Genomic DNA, 22431 nt, shown 5'->3' with positions numbered 1-22431 from the left:
AGGAGACTTGAGCGTGGTGGAAATGGGAGGGGCAAGGCAGCACCCACATGGAAGTAACAGCCAATTAAATCATCATGATAACAGCTGTTGCCTCTCCTGACGGTGCCCACCACGAAGACCCAACTCGGCCACCTCTCCCTTCAGATCATGAACCAGGATGGGGCACTGAAGGCATCGCACGTCCCACAGATGCCCCTGAGGAGCATGTCCACCACAGGACGACGGCTAGTTCGAACAAAGCTGATGATGACTCTTCTCTGATGGGTACCAGTAAGAATAATGGATCATACTCATTTCTCATGCCTGGTGCGAAATGAGACATTATTTCTTCTGAAATCGACTCCTTTCCCTGTCCTCCTCACCTTGGGGTTCTACGTTCTCGGTGTGGAATTGCAGTGCAAAAATCTGTGGTGGGATCTGTGCTGTTGATAGAATTACCTTCTGGACAAGGCACGAGGGCCTCCTTGCTGGTACACTTGGCGTTTTCTGTCCTTTGCTGAAGCATGTTTCTGGGCGGCCTCCTGACTGCTCTGCAAGACACGCACTTGGGTGATTCTGCGTCGCCGGCCGCATCTTCCTTTCTTGCGCGTCAGTGGGATCAGGCTCGATTCGCTTTGGCACCATGATCGGTGTGGTGGAGGTGCTCTGGTGGGTTGATCAGATGGCTTGCTCCTGTGACTCAGCAGCAGCACCATCGCCGGGGAGTGCTGTCCCGGTGGTGAGGGCAGGGCAATCCTAGAAGAATTACGTCCCACAAATTCTGCCTTCAGTTCCTCAGTCGCCCTCACCAGTGGATTGCCAGGCAAGACCGCCACGGGCCTGGCGGCAGCATGGCCGCTCGCTCCTGAGTTACAGGGTCAGGTTGCTGCTTCTGCGGTCTCTTCCTCTGAAGGTCTTCCCTCTCCATCTGTCACTGGGCTCTGCACATGGAGCCAAGGTCTCCCTCCAACAGGGTGAGCATGTATGTGGTGCTTACAGGTCTCTCAGAAGCCAGTGACAGTGTGGAGGAAGAAGGGGAGGCCTTCATGTCTGCTCTCCTTCTGTGCTATGGTTGAGGAAGATGGACATGCTTTCGGGCTTGCCGTGGTACGGGAAAGAGGGCGATAACGTGGGTGGTGGTTTTGTGCGTGCTCACCTTTAAAGCTGATCATGCCATCGTCATGGCAGTCACAGAGTCCGTGGGTGATGTTAACCGAGAGACAGCAACCAAGGAGCCGCCGGCACCCGGCACTCCGCCTGCGACTGAAAGCGAACGAGCAAACGCCACAGGCGGTTCCCACGTCGACTGGATACCGGGAGTTTTTCCAGACACGGAAGATCATCTTAACCGATTGCAGACCCCTCTTCCTACTAGTAAGAACTACAAATTGAGAGCATTTTCTGTAACTTGTCACCCCTCAGAGTCTAGAGCAAAAAAGGAGGATCAGTGCCTGTAGAAAGGGTTCTTAACCATCAGTACTAATATCTGTAATGTAAAACGCGCTGTAGCAGGACTTGACAGTGTCCCTGAAGCTGAGGTTCTGTGGTCAGCCTGAGACGCAAGTCAGGGAATTCTCCTGACAGCTGTGTCTATCTCCTTTCCCTGTGTCCACTGTCCTTGGGAATCTTTTGGATTAAGTAAAAAAGTGGATGAGAACAGCACATGAAAATGTCTGATCAATAGAGAGAGCAGTGATGATGTACGGGAGGACAGAAGGTCTCCCTTCTCTTCCCCTTTTGTGGTGAGAAAAGGGTACCAGTTGTTTCAGGTGAACAGGAGACTTGAGCGTGGTGGAAATGGGAGGGGCAAGGCAGCACCCACATGGAAGTAACAGCCAATTAAATCATCATGATAACAGCTGTTGCCTCTCCTGACGGTGCCCACCACGAAGACCCAACTCGGCCACCTCTCCCTTCAGATCATGAACCAGGATGGGGCACTGAAGGCATCGCACGTCCCACAGATGCCCCTGAGGAGCATGTCCACCACAGGACGACGGCTAGTTCGAACAAAGCTGATGATGACTCTTCTCTGATGGGTACCAGTAAGAATAATGGATCATACTCATTTCTCATGCCTGGTGCGAAATGAGACATTATTTCTTCTGAAATCGACTCCTTTCCCTGTCCTCCTCACCTTGGGGTTCTACGTTCTCGGTGTGGAATTGCAGTGCAGACATATTTATGATTTTGCTGCATGTGAACATCCCAACAAGAATTGCTGTCTGTTAAGGATAATTTTACCCTGGGTTCCCTGTTTCTTACATCCCCCAGCTTTTCTCTGCTTTCTTTCTAATAGATGGTGATACTGAGAAAGCAATTTCTTTGCAGGGTTGGCGGGTGGTGTAAATGAATCATAGACTTAAAAATAGTTTTTCATGTCTGATCTTTCCTAGTCTTGGCATTGCCATAGATTCTCTTATTACTGTAAAATTTGAAGTAACTTAGTGCAGTTTGTTCATTTAGTTCTGCAAGGTTCTAACTTTGATTCCTAAACTCTGCATATTATCCAATTGATATTATCCCCAATCAAAGTATTGGGTTTTTAATTCTAATATTTTTATTGTTTAATAATGGATTTTTATGACATCATAGTGCTTTGGAACTTTTTGCATCTTTCTTGCATTTAGAAAAAAATTCTAAGGAAAAATTAGCATTTATGCTTTCCCTTTTCTTCTTCAAAATCCATTTTCATCAGGATTATTGAATCCGCAACACTTAAGATTTGCCAAAGAGCTATGAATACCAACGATTGTGTGGATTAAAATGCAGTTCTTTTCTCTACTGCCTACTCCTGTTTTCTAAATATGGAAGGGATCCTGTAGAACGTCACAGTTCATTGTTCTCAGCTTGTTAAGCTTTATGTGATTTGACAGATCAATTGCAAATACGAAACCCAAGCACGATTCTGTAATTCATTCAAATGTTTTCAATCAAGTAATTCTAATCTTATTCCTATCTAACAACAAGAATTCTTATACTAATTTTATTCTGAAAATAGATTTTTTTTTCTCCCTTCTAAATAGTGATTACTAGGTATTTTCAAAACTAACACTTTAGGCTACTGTTGTTTGGAAATGCATCTTTAGGTTTCTCCTTTTGCTTAGTGTTGTTAATTTTTGGTGGTGTAATTTTGAATTAATATTAACCTTTATTATTCAGTTAGTAATTTGGAGCACTTGGAAATTCTGAAAGTGCATTTAGTTAAGCTATGCCTATTTCTTAGCATGCTTTTGTGACATCCTTACGCTTTTGCATCAGCAGCAGCCATAGCACTGCCAGAATGATGTGTGAAGGATGTTCATTAAATAATTGAATTCCTTAATTTTCCATTTGAATTAATTTTAAATTCTTCTCTTGGGAGACCAGCACACATTCTTATGATCATCTCATGGAAAAAGAGAGATACCTAAATAAACTTAAAAAGACATTTTAAAATGTGATGGTATTGTCAGTCCTAAATAGTCAGGTCTAAGTGGTTGCTACCTTCTCTTTGGAAAGTCTTTCTGTGCTTTAATCCACACTGAAATTTAGGAAATGAATGGGCAACTACTTAAGTGATCAATAGAGTATTAGTGAAGGAACAGACAAACCAAAAATAATGTGACATATAGAGAAGATCTTGTTTGATTGTATTTTTTTTTTCTCGCTGTATATTCTACATAGGCTAGAAAAGAAAAAAGTAGAGCTTGTTAAATAGAATAGAGGGAATAATACATGAGGTGGGGTTTGTAAATGTCTTTGAAGTTAACTTAGCAATAATCACAACAATCACAGTCTCCACTGATGTTCTGAAACCAGAAGATACAACCCAGGAACTGTGGGCACCTCGCATCGTGGTAACTGCTGTTGCCTCTCCTGACGGTGCCCACCACGAAGACCCAACTCGGCCGCCTCTCCCTTCAGATCATGAACCAGGATGGGGCACTGAAGGCATCGCACGTCCCACAGATGCCCCTGAGGAGCATGTCCACCACAGGACGACGGCTAGTTCGAACAAAGCTGATGATGACTCTTCTCTGATGGGTACCAGTAAGAATAATGGATCATACTCATTTCTCATGCCTGGTGCGAAATGAGACATTATTTCTTCTGAAATCGACTCCTTTCCCTGTCCTCCTCACCTTGGGGTTCTACGTTCTCGGTGTGGAATTGCAGTGCAAAAATCTGTGGTGGGATCTGTGCTGTTGATAGAATTACCTTCTGGACAAGGCACGAGGGCCTCCTTGCTGGTACACTTGGCGTTTTCTGTCCTTTGCTGAAGCATGTTTCTGGGCGGCCTCCTGACTGCTCTGCAAGACACGCACTTGGGTGATTCTGCGTCGCCGGCCGCATCTTCCTTTCTTGCGCGTCAGTGGGATCAGGCTCGATTCGCTTTGGCACCATGATCGGTGTGGTGGAGGTGCTCTGGTGGGTTGATCAGATGGCTTGCTCCTGTGACTCAGCAGCAGCACCATCGCCGGGGAGTGCTGTCCCGGTGGTGAGGGCAGGGCAATCCTAGAAGAATTACGTCCCACAAATTCTGCCTTCAGTTCCTCAGTCGCCCTCACCAGTGGATTGCCAGGCAAGGCCGCCACGGGCCTGGCGGCAGCATGGCCGCTCGCTCCTGAGTTACAGGGTCAGGTTGCTGCTTCTGCGGTCTCTTCCTCTGAAGGTCTTCCCTCTCCATCTGTCACTGGGCTCTGCACATGGAGCCAAGGTCTCCCTCCAACAGGGTGAGCATGTATGTGGTGCTTACAGGTCTCTCAGAAGCCAGTGACAGTGTGGAGGAAGAAGGGGAGGCCTTCATGTCTGCTCTCCTTCTGTGCTATGGTTGAGGAAGATGGACATGCTTTCGGGCTTGCCGTGGTACGGGAAAGAGGGCGATAACGTGGGTGGTGGTTTTGTGCGTGCTCACCTTTAAAGCTGATCATGCCATCGTCATGGCAGTCACAGAGTCCGTGGGTGATGTTAACCGAGAGACAGCAACCAAGGAGCCGCCGGCACCCGGCACTCCGCCTGCGACTGAAAGCGAACGAGCAAACGCCACAGGCGGTTCCCACGTCGACTGGATACCGGGAGTTTTTCCAGACACGGAAGATCATCTTAACCGATTGCAGACCCCTCTTCCTACTAGTAAGAACTACAAATTGAGAGCATTTTCTGTAACTTGTCACCCCTCAGAGTCTAGAGCAAAAAAGGAGGATCAGTGCCTGTAGAAAGGGTTCTTAACCATCAGTACTAATATCTGTAATGTAAAACGCGCTGTAGCAGGACTTGACAGTGTCCCTGAAGCTGAGGTTCTGTGGTCAGCCTGAGACGCAAGTCAGGGAATTCTCCTGACAGCTGTGTCTATCTCCTTTCCCTGTGTCCACTGTCCTTGGGAATCTTTTGGATTAAGTAAAAAAGTGGATGAGAACAGCACATGAAAATGTCTGATCAATAGAGAGAGCAGTGATGATGTACGGGAGGACAGAAGGTCTCCCTTCTCTTCCCCTTTTGTGGTGAGAAAAGGGTACCAGTTGTTTCAGGTGAACAGGAGACTTGAGCGTGGTGGAAATGGGAGGGGCAAGGCAGCACCCACATGGAAGTAACAGCCAATTAAATCATCATGATAACAGCTGTTGCCTCTCCTGACGGTGCCCACCACGAAGACCCAACTCGGCCACCTCTCCCTTCAGATCATGAACCAGGATGGGGCACTGAAGGCATCGCACGTCCCACAGATGCCCCTGAGGAGCATGTCCACCACAGGACGACGGCTAGTTCGAACAAAGCTGATGATGACTCTTCTCTGATGGGTACCAGTAAGAATAATGGATCATACTCATTTCTCATGCCTGGTGCGAAATGAGACATTATTTCTTCTGAAATCGACTCCTTTCCCTGTCCTCCTCACCTTGGGGTTCTACGTTCTCGGTGTGGAATTGCAGTGCAAAAATCTGTGGTGGGATCTGTGCTGTTGATAGAATTACCTTCTGGACAAGGCACGAGGGCCTCCTTGCTGGTACACTTGGCGTTTTCTGTCCTTTGCTGAAGCATGTTTCTGGGCGGCCTCCTGACTGCTCTGCAAGACACGCACTTGGGTGATTCTGCGTCGCCGGCCGCATCTTCCTTTCTTGCGCGTCAGTGGGATCAGGCTCGATTCGCTTTGGCACCATGATCGGTGTGGTGGAGGTGCTCTGGTGGGTTGATCAGATGGCTTGCTCCTGTGACTCAGCAGCAGCACCATCGCCGGGGAGTGCTGTCCCGGTGGTGAGGGCAGGGCAATCCTAGAAGAATTACGTCCCACAAATTCTGCCTTCAGTTCCTCAGTCGCCCTCACCAGTGGATTGCCAGGCAAGACCGCCACGGGCCTGGCGGCAGCATGGCCGCTCGCTCCTGAGTTACAGGGTCAGGTTGCTGCTTCTGCGGTCTCTTCCTCTGAAGGTCTTCCCTCTCCATCTGTCACTGGGCTCTGCACATGGAGCCAAGGTCTCCCTCCAACAGGGTGAGCATGTATGTGGTGCTTACAGGTCTCTCAGAAGCCAGTGACAGTGTGGAGGAAGAAGGGGAGGCCTTCATGTCTGCTCTCCTTCTGTGCTATGGTTGAGGAAGATGGACATGCTTTCGGGCTTGCCGTGGTACGGGAAAGAGGGCGATAACGTGGGTGGTGGTTTTGTGCGTGCTCACCTTTAAAGCTGATCATGCCATCGTCATGGCAGTCACAGAGTCCGTGGGTGATGTTAACCGAGAGACAGCAACCAAGGAGCCGCCGGCACCCGGCACTCCGCCTGCGACTGAAAGCGAACGAGCAAACGCCACAGGCGGTTCCCACGTCGACTGGATACCGGGAGTTTTTCCAGACACGGAAGATCATCTTAACCGATTGCAGACCCCTCTTCCTACTAGTAAGAACTACAAATTGAGAGCATTTTCATTTATCCATTGGTCAGTTATTATTTCGGACAACAGCAATCATCCAAAAATGTGTACTAAGCATAAATGTAAATTATTGTCATATTATTATTTCCTTTTTGGTTTGGTTTGTTTTTTTTTTTTATGACCTGCTTATAATATGTCGTTAAAGTGACTCTCTTCCTGTGCAAAGCAGGGGACATTTGCTAAAACACTGAAAATAGTGTTTTGAAAATAACTTTTTCTAATATTCTGTTATCTGTATATGGTAACTCAACTATTAAAGTGAACAAGTGTAAACTTTCTCCTCATGCCCATACATAGGTGATAGCATTTTGTCTTTCTTTTTTGCTGGGCACAAATGATAGCTATGTAACACTTAACTGTGTGTCACTTTTTCTTCCACCTGTATTCCCTCTAGTTGAATATGTATCAAAAGAAAGGTAATTCTCCATGAAACCTTTTTTTTCTTGGTGTGTTTACTGTTGTTATCTTGCCAGTGATTAATTATAGGTATGTTACTGGGTTGTAACTGACATTTAATTTGTGAACAACTTCTTTTTTTTTTTCCCAAAGGTTTATTCTTCTGATAGAGTTGCTGCAGTTAACAGTAACAGTGTTTACTTATTACACTACATATAGTGTTTCTTTTTGTGTGTGTGTGGTCACATGCTAGTAGTATGGGAAATGAAAGGACTTTTCCTTATTCCCAAATGCAGTTTCCATACAAATAACCATTCTAACAGTAAGGTTTTTTCCAAATGCTACTTCTCATGCACACTAATCCAAATACTATTTTCATGTACTTTCTTGGAAGTTAGTGGAACCATCCCAGTGTAGATTTTGGCCAATGCTCTGTGGACGTTCTTTGCACATAAGCAAGAATATGTACCTATATTTTTATAGTATTATACAGCAAAAACCTTAAAGATAATTCTGTTAGTAATTAATGAATTAATGTTAATTCATACGTTGTCAGGTAGAATTTGGCCTACTTTTTTTTTCCCAGAATTTATATAAACCCAGTAAAATCAACCCTATCAAAATTGCCTGAGTTATAGTATTTTAACATAAGCACAGCAATGTAAATGCAAAATATGTATTTGATAGAATTTTATTGGAAAGATAAATCTTTTTTTAATAATGGTTTCCTACTAAAACAAACTAATTTCTTGAATTTCACTGCACTGTTCACTTAATTAATCCAAGCTGCCTCCTTAACTTTATGTGAAGACATTACACACTATGAAAACATGTTTGTTACCTTTTTGTTTTGAGCACATAAAACCTGTAAGAACTGGTTTGAAGATCATTTTCAAGGTGAATGTCTGTGTCAAATCTTTGCATTGTCAGTGCCCTGGCAAAGGCTTATAAGGCCATATTCCCCAAACTCTTCCTTTTTTCATTTATTTTCTCTTGGTGCTTTATATAAACACAATACAAGGGAACTACTAGGACACTACCATCATCATAAAAAAGTTTATTTATTGAAGGGTTCATTTGTAATGTTGCCCTATATAGCCGTAATGGAATGGAAAAGATTCATGAATGTATTGGCAGACTATAGTTAAAGGCTTTCTCTGAACAAACAAATGGCTTGATGTACTATACTGCTTTCTTTCACTTGCTTTTTCTCTACAGAAATGTTTAAGCTGTGGTCTTACATCACACTAATGACTGATTTGTTGCCCAAGTGTCCACGGAGTAACAAATCAGTCCACTGAAGGAACACAAAAAATAACTGTCAAAAAGAAAAAAATCTACTATGTCATCAAAATGAAATGTAGAGAGCTTTTGAGGATCCCTCCCTGCCACTTGCAAGCCAGAACAGCAGGGGACATAACTGAATCCTGTGTCATCTTCTCAGTGTTCAGGGGAGGGGAAGGGTGAATGTAGCAGTTCTCTAAGTGCACTAATTTTAATAAATGTCTGAGTGCCTTTATAAGGGGCTTTGTGGTGGAAAAGCTCTGGCATTTCTCAGGATGATATAAAGCACCTTAAAAAAAATAATCTGCTGAGATGTGGAGTAGACAAGTGAGTATGTTCCTCTTGGTCAGCTTTCTTGGATCAGGACCCTTAGTTGCTGAATTAGTGCTCTGTCCTTTGTGGTGAGGTAGCACAAAACAACTCACCAGGCAGTAAGTTTCTTGTTAATAAAAAGAATGAAAACATCTGGAAGATTCATGAACTACTTGCTGGATAAGCTTAACAGAGGGGGAAAAAACGTGCTTCTCAGTTTTGTACTTACCAGCTGCTATTAGGAAATGAGATCAGAAGTGCTGGGTAGAAATGAGTTGCAGTGTGTATTAAAGAAAAAGAAAAAGAACTTTACAGCTGATTAGAGTAAGTGCTTAATTTGCTCTATCAGAGTCTGGAAGAATTCAGAGAGGTGGAGATCTGTAATATCTTTTTTGTAGTGCTCATCAAGTAGTAGTCCCAAATGAAATCACTATATCTGTAGTCTGCTGATAATTTTAGACTTGGGATACCCATATGGCAACAGCATGAGCCAGAAATGTAATTGCATAAAAGTTAAGCGGTATGGCCAGCATAGCAAATACTTGAGACTGGAAGTATGCATTTTGATTTAAGATCTAATACCGTCTTAGAACCGAATTACACAACTTATTAAGAAGAACCAGGGGATCCACTTCTAAGATTACAGAGAGCATTTTTTTCTATTTGGAAAAATAAAGTCCCACTCTATACATAGCTATCAATTTAAAACAATTCAGAGAACTATCCTTCTGTTTTATGAAAGCATTAGTTTTAGAAAGTCAGTTTTATCCTGAGTAGGAATAAAATTAAAAGTTTCAAAATATCTCTGTATTGGTCATTTTAGGTTTAAATAAAAAAGTAAAGTTGTGGGTGTTTTTTTTTCTCTCTCTTCTTTTCTCACTCTCTTTTCCCCATGGTACAGACACGGTGTTTGACTTGTATGACAAAGGCCTCTTCAGAAAGTTGCCACCATTCACATCTTCATATTTTCGCCACAAAATTTCTAGGCAATTATAACTGCATTTTGGTTCACAAAAACATAGCATAATCAAAACTGAACCATATGAGAAAGACAAGAGGGGAAAACTGTGAGTTTTGTTATTCAAAATACTAAAACTAGCCATAGTTCGGATGAGTATGATGACTATAATCTATGTAAGAGTTTTCAGTATAAATACTTTTCAATGACCTCAGCATGATCTTTCCAGAACATGGTTTTTTAACTGTGAAAGTCATAGTCTTTGTACGTCGCTGATAAATATTCACTAAGCATATTTGGCCTAACAGATAGTTTTGTTCTTTAGGATCTACCTCCAGTATATATGGTAATCAAGGACCACACAAGGGACATTACGAATATACTACTTTTCCTGGAGAGACCACAACAACAAAAATAGTTTCACAACCAAGGTCAGCCCAGGTACCAGGTAGGTTTTTGAAGTCAAATGTTTTAACAATTTAAGCACAGAGTTGTATTAATATGAACTGAAGCAAGAGATTAAAATGTAGGTCAAGTACAGTTGTCCACGCTTTATTCTGAATCAGATAATACTCAGCATTTTCACTAGTAGTCTGAAAAATGGAGCATACTATAACTCTTATAATTCTCCAGCAATATCAAGATGAGAGAAATCATGCATTTGTAGAATGGGATTAACATCCAAATAAGCTTTATAAATTGATATGACATCAGGCAAAATTCAGTAAAGATATATGCAAATTATCATATCCATGAGAATGTTTGGTGAAAGTAATAGCTGAGGCAAGTGTTCCAGAATAGGGCTTGCAGATTAAAACGGAACAGAAAGAAGCCAACACCATGATACAACTGCAAAAGAATGCAAATATATTCTGGGATTTATTAACAGTAAAGTCATTTTTAAAACATTTCATTTTAAAAATTATCCCACTCTACTTAGGCCTACCAAGTCCAGAGCTGAAGCTCTGCATTCAGTTCAAGGCATTGCATTAATCACAGAGAAAAAAAACAAAGAAGAGCACAAAGAAAATTTTGGAAAGGTAACCTTTGAAGCAGCTTTTGAAGAACTCATCATTTTCAGAGAAAACTAATGGGAGATATGAGAATAGTATGCAACAAAAAGAATGCTTATCAGTTTTTCACCATAAGTAATAATAATTAACTAATTAGAAGAAGTAATTTGTTTCAAATGAAATGTAGGAGACTTGTTAAACAAGGGAGACTTGTTTCAAACAAACAAAGGAGTTAGCTCTTAGGAGAGGATCTCTGTCTATAATGTTAGTACAGCATAAAGAATAGGCTACTGGGAAGGTTGTGAAATCTTGTTTACTAAAAACGTTAAGAGCAAATGCAACACCCTCAGCCGTCTCCTTATTGACCCTGTCTCACTGGAGTGAAATGTAGCTGATACGACCTCTTAGGGTCCCTTCCAGTTTTGTAGTTTGTTTTTGGTTTTTTTTTAGAGTTTGCCCCCCAAATACCCCTTAAAATAAGGTTTTAAATGAAAAAATGAACATTTCAGTCTACCTGAAAGTCATCCTGCTTTTGTGCCTGGGATTGCAGGTGTATCATTGCTAAGCCTTTTCTTTTGCTCTTGGAGTAATGTCCACCAAAGTACAGTGCTCATAGGTGCTAACAGTAACGGGGTATTTCATCTGAGTTGGCCTGAATGGTGAAAATGTATTCAATTTGTGCACAAGCACTTTGTAGAACAAACAAACATTCCTGTAAGCTAGGGAAAACAGTCTGGCAGTTTAAAGAATGTAAAAGAGCTTTTGTTCTTGCAGTTCTATGAAATGGCAAAACTACAAGCGATACGCTAACACGCTCTCCTCCCCTCCCTTCCCTCTCCCCACAGAATGGCTGATCATAGTTGCCGCTCTTGTGGCACTTGCATTGATTCTTGCAGTGTGCATTGCTGTTAACAGTCGGAGAAGGTAAGGTGGCCCCTTTACTTTTTCAAAACACACTGCCTTGCTGTTTCCTTCATTGAGAAGCTTCAGAGCTTCGTGGAAGAGCCGAGTAGCAGAACCCAGGAAAGACCTTCCTCTGCCAAGCTCTGTGACTTGGGGTGTGAGAGCCCAGGTCTCCGTGTCCTGCACGGGTCACACATCAGCCTTCACGCTCATGTGGAACCGCGTGAAGTCAGTAGCTGTGTAAACCCTTTGGTCTTACTTGTAGGTGGAAATCAACTCTATATAGATCACAGAGAATTAATTATTCTCTACCTATTACTTATTAATAGGAAAATCCTGTCCAGCCAGAGTAAAAATTACATGAGATGGACACAGACAGTAGTAACCACAGGATGAGCTGCATATAATCCTCCATGATTAACAGTGTTGTCTGTGTATTAGACGATTGCTGTCACAGGATTAATTTGTTCCTTCCAAACAAAAGGCAGGATCACAGCTAGCAGGGATATATTTTAACTCTGCTATCAGAGCACTCAATAGCTGTATTTGCTCCGCTTTACAGATGACGAAGCTGAGGAATAGAAACTTGCAGTGATCTGTGCAAAGTTAGCCAGGAAATTTGAAAACACTCTAGCCTAAAGGATAGGCTGTAAAGTTCTTAACTCTTTCTTTTCTCTGGGGGCTGTTCTGAGGTTACTTCTCAATTGTCTTAAACAGCTTTTTACCACTTGAATGTTAAAGTTGAACCCTTTAATGGAATAACTGTTTTCTACTTGAATGTTCAGTTTGAACTTTTTTTATCAGAGTAACCATATAACATGTGGTGGTTTTTGTTCAGGAAGCAGTGAGCAATTTATTCCTAGTCTGCTGGTTGCAGGAAAGCACATGTTAATGCTTATGTGAAATAGTGTCAAGGTCCTCCAAACCATGACATGGGTGCTAGAATAAAGCACTGCCACCGTGGTGAGGGAGCAACCCAGGCAGTCCCTGCCCATAACGCGGAAGGCTCCTATGAGACAAACCGGGGCAAACTAAACGCCAAATTGTCAGATAGTAAACTGACGCAGTTTTGCTGAAGTCAGTGGTGAGATGCCACCTGACATGTTTGCCCTACGACTGTATCCACAATATCAGTGCTTCTCTGACTATTATTAGAGACCTGTTGAAATAAGAAAGCTATCAAGCATATGTTGAGACAGAAAACTCCACAACTTACTTTCTGTGAAGTGATTCTGGAGTTACACAGCCTGAATGGCACGGCTTATTGATTTCTATGTTACTCTGTTATGCCTTTAAAAGTTTAGACTGTCATTGTTTCCTTCCTCTTAACCCAGAGTCACCATAGGAACAGACAAACAGGGCCCCTATGGCTAATTATAGATTGCATCTGACAAGAAATGAAACAATCTCAGAGCTGTAAATTATGGTCTAGGTACTGTTAATGGAAAACGTACCTTTTACGTGGAGCTTCTATGCAGCTGGGAGTGAGTTGCAAAGAGACAAAGTGCATGTGGGTGCATGTATGTGTACGAATGCATGGATTAGACCCTAGCAATATGTGTTCATCACTGTGACGAAAACTTTTTGAAGCCCGGACGTACTCTGGTATGCTTGAAACAAGTGGAATTTTTTCTTTCACTTTAGCAGGATGCAAATGATAACATGAGTAAGTCAAGAATCCTTTCTTCATCTATTCTGATAAGTGCTAATACACTGAAAATTCATAGAGAGGTAGTTGCTGTGCAGTCAGCATACCGCATGTGAATGCCAACTAATCTGAAACTAACACTGCAGCAGTGCTATGAGAAAACTGGATACCAGAGAAAGGAGGGTTGAGCATTTCAGTGTTAGCTGAGCAGTAAGTTGGGAACGTTTCAAGCATTCGTTTATTTAAAAAGTGGGAACGATCTGTGGTTTTATTTGTGTAATGCTGTCGTTTACACCATTTTTTAAATGAATGCTAACTGAAGCATCTCTAGTTTCAGTCTCATTCGGGTTGTCTCAAAAAGCCTAAAGCAGCATAGGCCTTAGTTTCAAACTAGTTAACTTCCCTGATTCAGAAATCAATAAATTTAGCCTTTCTAGTTAGGAGATCCATATGGCAAGCATTTCAAACAAGAAATTAGGCCTCCTCAGTAAATAGCAAATTGCTTGGCTAGAGCATTTCTTTTTTTTTTTTTTTTTTTTTAAATTGGTGTTGTCATAAGTTGTCTAAACCAAAACCCAAGATGGCCAAGGTTCAGTGTGGTCCTATTTAGTTAGTTATTTCTCCTGTTGCAATGAAGACTGCCTCTGGCTGGTGCCTGTTGTAAAAAGTGTTAGGATCTCCTTCCAGGTCCCAACAGAGGAGGCTGCCCAGCCTGACCATCACGTCAGGAAAGACACTCTGAGCTGCTCTTTGGAGAGGCTGTGGAGCTCCACAGCTCCTCGCTGGCCTCTTTCGGCATTTCATGGCTGCAGAGCAGGAATCATTCCCCAGGGTGTATGTAACATTAGCACAGTGAACTGACCTACTTCAGGTAAAATAACCCTCATCTATCGGTCAGTAAGCATGAAAAAAATAATATTTCAGAAGGATAATGGTATAATTGAACTGCCAAAGTAGTCATTTGGGCAAAATATGCTTCATTTAAGAAGAAAGCACTTTAAAGTATAACTTCACAGAGACATTATCCCTCTTAAGAGAGCTGTGCTTTGTATATTCTGTTTACACAAGACTGTTGAAGGACAAGTAGGATGTTCAGCACTGTGTAGCCAGAGAACCATCTTCATGGTCTGGGGCAAATCTGACAGCTGTGTAACTAGTACTTCTTACTACCCTGAAGAATACCCAACCCACATTGACCAGCATGCATCAGTTTTGGACTGGTGACTTTTTAAAAGTGTGTGTGTGTGTGTGTGTGTGTGTTCATTCAGAGCTACATGCAGAGTTTATTGGGCAGCACTGCAATGAGTGTAACTTTAAAAGCACAGTAGCTATTTCCTACTTTAATATCGTAAGAAACTATGCTGTTGATAGCAGCAAGAGTAGTTATCTGTATTTCCTTGCTGTTGGCAGGCTTCCAGGCCTGACAAGCTAATACAAAGAAAGAGAAAGTTATCTTGTATAATGAAGTGAGAGCTTGATCCAAATTTTCTGCTTTCTCAAGAACTTGAGCATTTTCAAATATGTGGTCTCAAGTCTGGATTTAGAATGACCCTGTCCTTATAGTGGAATACATACAAAGTTCATTAATGTGGATATATCCAAATGTTAGAAAATCTTTTCTAGCTTTCAGTAATGAATGTTATTCCTATCTGTAGTAACAACAGACATAAATCGATTAAGTGAGCTCCTGCCAAATTTTATGCATATAATGGTGGATGCTTTCAAAAATAAAATATGCAATATGGAGAAACTTTACACTTTGCATCATATAAGTCTGCACTGGCAGGCACAAGTTTCATTTCCAAGCACCTTTTTCTAAATATTGACTTTCAGTTTTTTTCTTATTTCTGTTAGTCTCCAGTCATAGTAATTATGTTCTTTTCATTTCTTTCTAGATGTGGGCAGAAGAAAAAGTTAGTGATTAACAATGGCAAAGGGGCAGTGGAGGATAGGAAGACAAGTGGATTAAATGGAGATGCCAGCAAATCACAAGAAATGGTGCACTTGGTTCATAAAGAACAGTCAAATGACCAAACAGGACCATGTGACGAATTCCTGACTGTTAATGAAACACAGAATCATCAGGAGCTTGACATGAAGAGTGGAGTGTAACGGTACCAAGATGCCAAGTAGATCAGAGCTGGGGAAATCAAAATCACATGGAACTTGGACAGGAATTCATAGATGCACTGTGCTACTGATGTCTTTTGAACATAATTAAACATAAGTTTTATTCATTTTTAATCACTTTAAAACGATGTCTGAGTTACAAAATTGACATTCGCTTTCTGAAATAAGCCCCCAAGAGTTGCATAATGTTTTCAGTTCCCAGTTCCTACACAGAGGACACTCACTGTGTCCTGGGTGTCAGGAGGGATGCAAGTTTACATCATTGTTCCCCAGATGGAGGGTCTTCACTGTGTGGACTTACAGAAGTATCCAGTCACTCTATCTCACAGGCATTTAAGGTACTAAACTTGCCAATGGTACAAGAGTAAGTGAGGAACAAATGTCAAGAGCAAAAAATCAAGTTTAAACCAAAAAGACCTCCTATGCAATATCTAAAACACCAGAATCCTTCAGAAACGCCTTCCAATCAGGAAGAGCAGTAGGTGCATTCGGAGTCTGCCAGTATAAACCACCATAATGATTTATGGCTTGGTCTGCAATGACGGAAACCCAGAAGGACAAAATTTATTTATCTCTATTTTTAAATGTCTATGGGCATACAGCAAATCTTCTTGGGAGGGGGAATAAAGAGATGAAAACGAGGTGATACATAATAAACTTCTATACTTTATTATCCTAACAATCTGTACAGTTATCCTTGAGTTTTTGAGTTGTTCATTGCTCTTCCCCCTCCCTCCTTCATTGGTCATAGTTTGTGCATGTTTTCAATGAGTCTGTTAGGATAATGACTAAAACAGAATGACTCCAGCTCTATCACACATGCACAAATCAAGCAATTTGAGATTATTAGGGAAGACGACAGTATTTTATTCCTGACGAATAGGTCTCTATCTTCTGCTCCATTTCACTTAGGAGATGCTGAGCCTAGTAAAACTTGTTTCCCCTATAACTATTATGTTACACCACTTTGCTGATTTTTTAACAGTTGCCCTTCTATGATCTTGCTCACTTCCTCTGGATTCTATTTATTTCAGCCACGGTTTTCCCTCTGCTTTTTAAAAATACAAAAGAAACGTTGCTTGCTAATTGGTACCAGAAGTTCAAATTCTACAGAAAAGATTGAAGAAAATTAAAGGAAACTCTCCCAGCCATGTAATATAGTAAAGTAGCTGCAGCCGCATTGTTATATGCTTTTGTTTTGTGCTTATGTGTCTCTTACGTAAAGTATTTGTATTAAGCTATGATGCTGTGCATTATATTGATATGAATTATCAGAAAGAAAATTATTTACTACCGGTGGTCTGTGCCATTTTTAAGAAAGTGTATTGGAATGGAGGGAGAATGAAAACTTCTAACTGGGCTGCCTCAAGAAAATGCAAGTAAAAACAATCTAAGGTAATTGCAACCAGTGGTCTGTCAGCTGTGGGATGGGGAACATCCTGCAGCAGGGTTGAGTGTTCTGTTCACCGACCATAGCACCTGTCTTTGAAACCATTCTGCTAAAGCATGTTATTTTATGTTCTCCATCTGAAGCAATCTGGAGGACGAGTATTCAGCTGGCTAAATACTAACATTAGCTAGTACTGATCTTTACTGGAACATAAAGCACAAGACTATTGATTATATTTCTCAGTCACAGCCCTCCAGCAGTTTCCCATGTGTTCTACTGAGTTGCTCAGTGCCCTGGTATCTGCAGGCAGATCTCTTCAGGAGCAATTTACGCCTGGGCAAAAGGTCCCAAGATGAGGTGTGATTTTAAAGTACGCATAGGATGTTTCCTGACTTTATGTAGGTCAGTGTGTTTCACCTATGAACAGTCACACAGCTTGTGGTCCAAAGGTGTTCAAGCAAGCTGAAGCGAATGGGGTCAAGGTGATTTACACTATCAGTACTTGTGGTCCACTGTCAAACGTCTCAGTCCTTTCATGTATTATAATACTGAACTGTGCAGTAGGAAATCTGTTGACTCTGTGCATTGATTTTTGTTTAATTCCTGTAATGTTTTTAAGCAAGCTTTTCTATTTGTCATTATAAATCAAAATGATCTGTTGAAGGCTGTGTTTAAACTGGTGTTATGTACTCATTTCACTAAGTATGGAGATCCAGAGTAAGAATTATTCCTCTCTTTAAATCCTAGTTGATAGGTCTCAATCAAAAGGAGCTATTTCATTCTCTTGAAAGCTAAATTTTTCTTTAAAAAAAAGAAAAACACTGGGGCATGTTATTCATCTTCCTATTCAGATGTTTAATGGAGAAATCCACAAACTCCTTCCTAATTTATCTGATGTTCAGTAGCTATAAATGCACAGACAACACTGGTTGGCTTCTTTTTATATTTTTAAATAGGGAGATGCTCAAGTTCTCTTTACAGAGGCAATGCCATTATTTTATATATGCTGATTCTTTTTAGATTATTTCACGTGATTCATGTGTAATTAAGTTTCATTATAGTTTCAGAACTAGATGGCCATTTCATATGTGTAATATCGTACATATTTTTATTAATCTTGGTTTTATTATTTGAGGGGTTGTTTGTTGTGTGTATGTATTTTTTTATATAGAGCACTTGATATCTTTGCATATTTATTTAACAGATTAATCAGAAGGAAAGAAAATATCATCTCTAAATTGTAACTAGAAATAGTATTGCTAAAAAGACATTGAACTGTAAAATAAGCTTCCAAAAATAAACTTGATTCCACATCGAGGATAAAAAGTAAGACTGGCATTATCAGCGGGAGAGAAGTATTCAGCAGGAGGGTCGTTTTTAGTACTGGTGACCCAGGGGTCATTTTTTCTGCTTGCAAACTCTAAGCCAGGTTCAGCTGAATGCTGTGTGACCTTGCCTGCTCTGCCAGCCTCCCATAGGCTCCCCAGGTGCTCTGGGAGTTAGCTATTAACTCAGCTTCCCCCTAGAAGCAGACAAGTCGGTCCAGTTTAAGATCAGCCCAGTAAGATCTTGATGACTATTCCTGGCTCGCTGAACCAATGGCACTTGCGAGAGCGCAGCGCCCAGCAATATCTGGCTCTTCCCTCAGGGTGCTGACAAGACCAGTTGGGTCTTGGTCTACCCTTGGTGCCTGGGAAGAATGAGGATCTCTCCCAAAAATGCTGAGGAGACCATGCTGGACCTAGAACAGACCCCGTGATCAGCTTGTGTTATTCCTTTGCCTTCAACAGTTTTAAATAAATGTAATCCAGACCACATGTCTCATGGAAATACTGTCTAAAGGAGTAAGCATATTTAAAAGAGGGATTGTATGTTTTATGAGAATGTAATATTTTCATCAAACAATCCAAGGTGATTGTTTCACCTGTATTTTCTTGAAGATCTTACAATGAGTATTTGATTAAAGCAGAGAAAGGATATGTGGCCATCATGTCTACCTGCGTGGATGTGTTGTTCAACCCTTTCTACAACATCAGTTCCAAAATTATACTGCTGCCCAATGTTTTTCCCATGATAGGGATGTCTTTTGTGTGTCCTTTGTCGTCAACAACAACAGCCTCTGTACTAAGTAGTTTTGAAGCATGTTGCCTGGAATATTATTAGGAGACAATTACCAAGTGTTTCTTCAGCACACAGAAACAATGCTGTGCAGGGATAGAGGTCAGTGTATCATCCTGGTTAGGGCTGGTCCCAATTACTCTTTCTGTAGATGAAGGAAAGAAATTAAATCCTCTGACAACTGTGTTCTGCCTCAGCATACACAGACACCAGGATGTTTTGTAAGCCAGCAGTTAATGGGTTTATTTTATGCTATATTAGGCCATTAGCTAATAATTATTTCTTAGCCTTATTAAACAATTCAAGGTTCTGGCTCCTCTGGTTGCAAGAGATTTGATTAGTCAAATACAAGCCCTTTTGGTAACCACAGGTACTGACTAGTTTTCCTCTGTGGAGGGGAGAAGGACAAAAAGGTGGCAGGAAAAGCGCTGCACTGTTCCTTGGGGTGCAGTTCCAGCTGTGTGGGAGTGGGTGACAAAACTCTTGTTCCTTATGGGGAGCAAGAATTGTGCAAAGGTGTTTTGGGGGTGGGAGCTCTGGGGGATTAGGGACGGAGGGAGGACATGGTCACTGGGAGAGGAAGTAAAGGGAGAGTGAAATTTCTGTGCTACTCCTGGGAAAGTCCCTTCAACACCCCCAGGATTTTGGCACTTGAACATATCACAGCTCTGAGAAGGAAAAAAAATTGGCCTTTTCCTGTGAACCCCCCACCTCCAGGTCACCCTCTACATTAACCACCGCATTTGCAAACTGATTTTGAATATTTTTCCCCTGGTAGCTTATTTCTCGTTATTACTATGCCATGCTGCATGTGGCATCCACCAACACCATGCTGAGAGCAAGCAGCTGTGACGATGAGAAATGACAGGCAAAGTGCAAATTTAGCAAAGATGAGTAACAGAGACTGTACTTTTTGTCATCCCTGTCTCGCCCATTTGGAGTAAGGTTAGCAAGAGCAAGATTTCAAGAACATTTCTCTTCTTGCTCATCTTCCTGTTTTTAAAGTACCAGACTTACACAGATCTTCACATAGGTTAGATGTGCTGCTGCACAGCTTTTTGAAAAGTTGAAATTGAAGAAGCAAATCCATCATCAAAGAAGCCCTCCTGACCGCAAAGGAGCCGATTATTGTTAACGTGCAAGTAAAGCAGAAGCAGTGAAAGCTATACACACACTTTAAACACAGCCTTCTTTCAATTTTGTCTGGATGGTTCCAGCAAGCATTAGAAAGGTTTTGCCTGAGCAACAGCTTCAAGGGGTCTCAAACTTTTTATAAAAACTTCTTACTCCACAGGTAAAAGGGTTTTGGACGAACAATTGGATGGATGAAGCCCATTTTCATACATTCTCTGCCACACAAATCTGTTTGTTGACTGCTGATGTGAATGTCATTAGTTGTGTGTTTTCTTTCTGAAAAAAAGAAAAAAATTAAAATTATGGAGTTTTGGATCAAAACAAGGCCACAAAGACTGTCAAATGAGAAGATGACTGGTTTTTGTTTGCAGAAATATACATAGTTTTAGCTAGTTTTAATAGATCTACCTGTGCAAAATTACTTTTTTTGGGGGGGGGGAAAGACTCACCATGCCTAATACATAACATAGCTTTCCCTTTGTACTAAAATTAAATTCTTAAAAGTAATTTATTTCCCATTGGAAAAAATGCCTGTGTAAATTTACAGTAAAATAGGATTTGTCAAGTCAAATAGGATGTCAGAAATTTAAGTGCACCTATCAGAAAACTCTCAAGCGTTTTTTAGAATATTGGGGCAAAGTCTCACTCTGAAACACCCACCTAACTCAGACTTTATCTCGACAGCAGCTTTCTTCTGGTGCTGAAGCCGAGGCAAGAGGCTGCCTTGTAAGTGATGCCAAATGCACAGCTGAAGTTAGGTGCGTGTAGGCGGGCAGTGGGAAATCCACATACGGCTTTAGGCAGTGGAGGCTCTGTACGTCAAACAGGTTCCAGGTCTGCTGAGTTAGTCCTGAACTCCCAGAGCAACCCAGGACAGAGGAAGATGCGATAAGGCATTGGCCAAATGGAGGTAGAGCAGTCTTACAAACTACTACAGGAAAGGCAAATGTATTTTTAGTTCAGTCATCAGCGAGAATGACTAGCACAACGCTGTGAAAGGCAGACCCTAGGCTGCTTTCCTAAATACTCGTCCTTGTACTACAGAAGCGCCATCAACAGCGTGAGGCCTCGTTCCTCTGGATCCCATCCCCGCGAGTGTCGGTGGGCGGCAGTCATTTATCTGCCTTGGTCATTTATCTGTCTACGCAGACACATTTTGCTTATTGCCGCAGAACCTGCCTGCCTCGCTGACGCCGCCGTGACCACAGGACCGATCGTGCATGCAATCTCGTTTCCTTCCTGCCCCCGCCGCTCCGTCGCGCGCCGTCCACGCGCGCCGGCAGACGGCTGCCTGCCGAGGCTGCGGAGCTGCCCCAGCTTTGCGCTCCTGCACGGGGCTCTGCACAGCTTGGGGGAACGTCGGCAGCGCGGCGGCACTAAACCCTGCTGGGGTATTTGCACGTTCTTGCAGAGTAAGGGCTTGCTGCAACTAACTCTTGCTAGCCCAGCCGAGTGTCATTTTTAATGTTGTTTTCCTCCTAAAGCACTGCAAGTTGGAGCCCCCTGTTTCTTTCATAGCCTTGTCCTGTTTACATGGACTGTCTAATACAAAGGAGAAGACTGTTTAAGGTTTAGCAGCCCTGAAGTGTTCTCTTGGTTTTTCTTTCATGCCTGAGAGCAGCTATAGAAATCTCTCTTAATATGGGTCAATTATTCATGACTCACTGTCCTTTATAGCATCTTGTAGCAGATGCTTTCCTGTAGAGAGGGACACATTCCAGATCAAAGACACTCCTGAAATAATCTTTTTCTCTAAGGCTGAGGACATGGAGAAAGAGGGCCACACAAGGGGCTTGTAAGGCTTGAGAGAATCAGCCTTTGGGGTATGTATTTTCAAAAGGAACAACTTCATATAATTGCAGAATTGGCTCCTGCATGGCTTGGGTTTTTTTAGGTTGTTCTTGCAGAAACATTGTTTTGAAAAAAGCAACAAACATAGGTCATAGTGTCGAGGCTTTCATTTCCAACTTTTTGGCATAACATGTAACAAAAGAATAACCACGTTTTACGGAGGGAATCTGAACATACGCAGTGTACATAAAATACATGAGTGATGGGGAATCCTGAGCGCAACAAACTTCAGCAGGGAATTTTACATCAGCAGCATGCATTTATTAACGATGCCTGTTGATGAAGCCAGATCAGGACATTTCTGCCTCTGGCAGAAAGTGGCAACGTGGTACAGAAATGGCAGCAGATAGCCCGTGCCTCAGATTTATCTTTTGCCCAAAGATCTTCCTCGTGCCGCATTAGGACTTAGTTC

The 22431-nt window shown here is 42.0% G+C and overlaps 1 protein-coding gene across 2 annotated transcripts in view; it reads left to right on the top strand.

Moving 5' to 3' along the window:
* Positions 1 to 18903, top strand: part of CD44 (CD44 molecule (IN blood group)) — a 64012-nt gene extending 45109 nt beyond the window's left edge. The window contains exons 13-22 of one of the 2 annotated variants that reach the window (XM_069784703.1): positions 85 to 270; positions 1168 to 1353; positions 1839 to 2024; positions 3757 to 4011; positions 4909 to 5094; positions 5580 to 5801; positions 6663 to 6848; positions 10158 to 10280; positions 11691 to 11769; positions 15292 to 18903. In XM_069784703.1, the coding sequence (XP_069640804.1) occupies positions 85 to 270; positions 1168 to 1353; positions 1839 to 2024; positions 3757 to 4011; positions 4909 to 5094; positions 5580 to 5801; positions 6663 to 6848; positions 10158 to 10280; positions 11691 to 11769; positions 15292 to 15508 (1826 nt within the window). In that variant the 3' untranslated portion in view covers positions 15509 to 18903. Of the gene's footprint in view, positions 1 to 84; positions 307 to 1167; positions 1354 to 1838; positions 2061 to 3756; positions 4048 to 4908; positions 5095 to 5579; positions 5802 to 6662; positions 6849 to 10157; positions 10281 to 11690; positions 11770 to 15291 lie in introns of both variants that reach the window. The other variant, XM_069784704.1, reaches the window with a different exon arrangement.
* Positions 18904 to 22431: the final 3528 nt, after the last annotated feature.

Source organism: Haliaeetus albicilla, chromosome 5 (assembly GCF_947461875.1).
Source record: "Haliaeetus albicilla chromosome 5, bHalAlb1.1, whole genome shotgun sequence".
Taxonomy (NCBI): domain Eukaryota; kingdom Metazoa; phylum Chordata; class Aves; order Accipitriformes; family Accipitridae; genus Haliaeetus; species Haliaeetus albicilla.
Note: the sequence above shows the minus strand (reverse complement) of the source record. Positions and strands in the feature narration are given on the sequence as shown.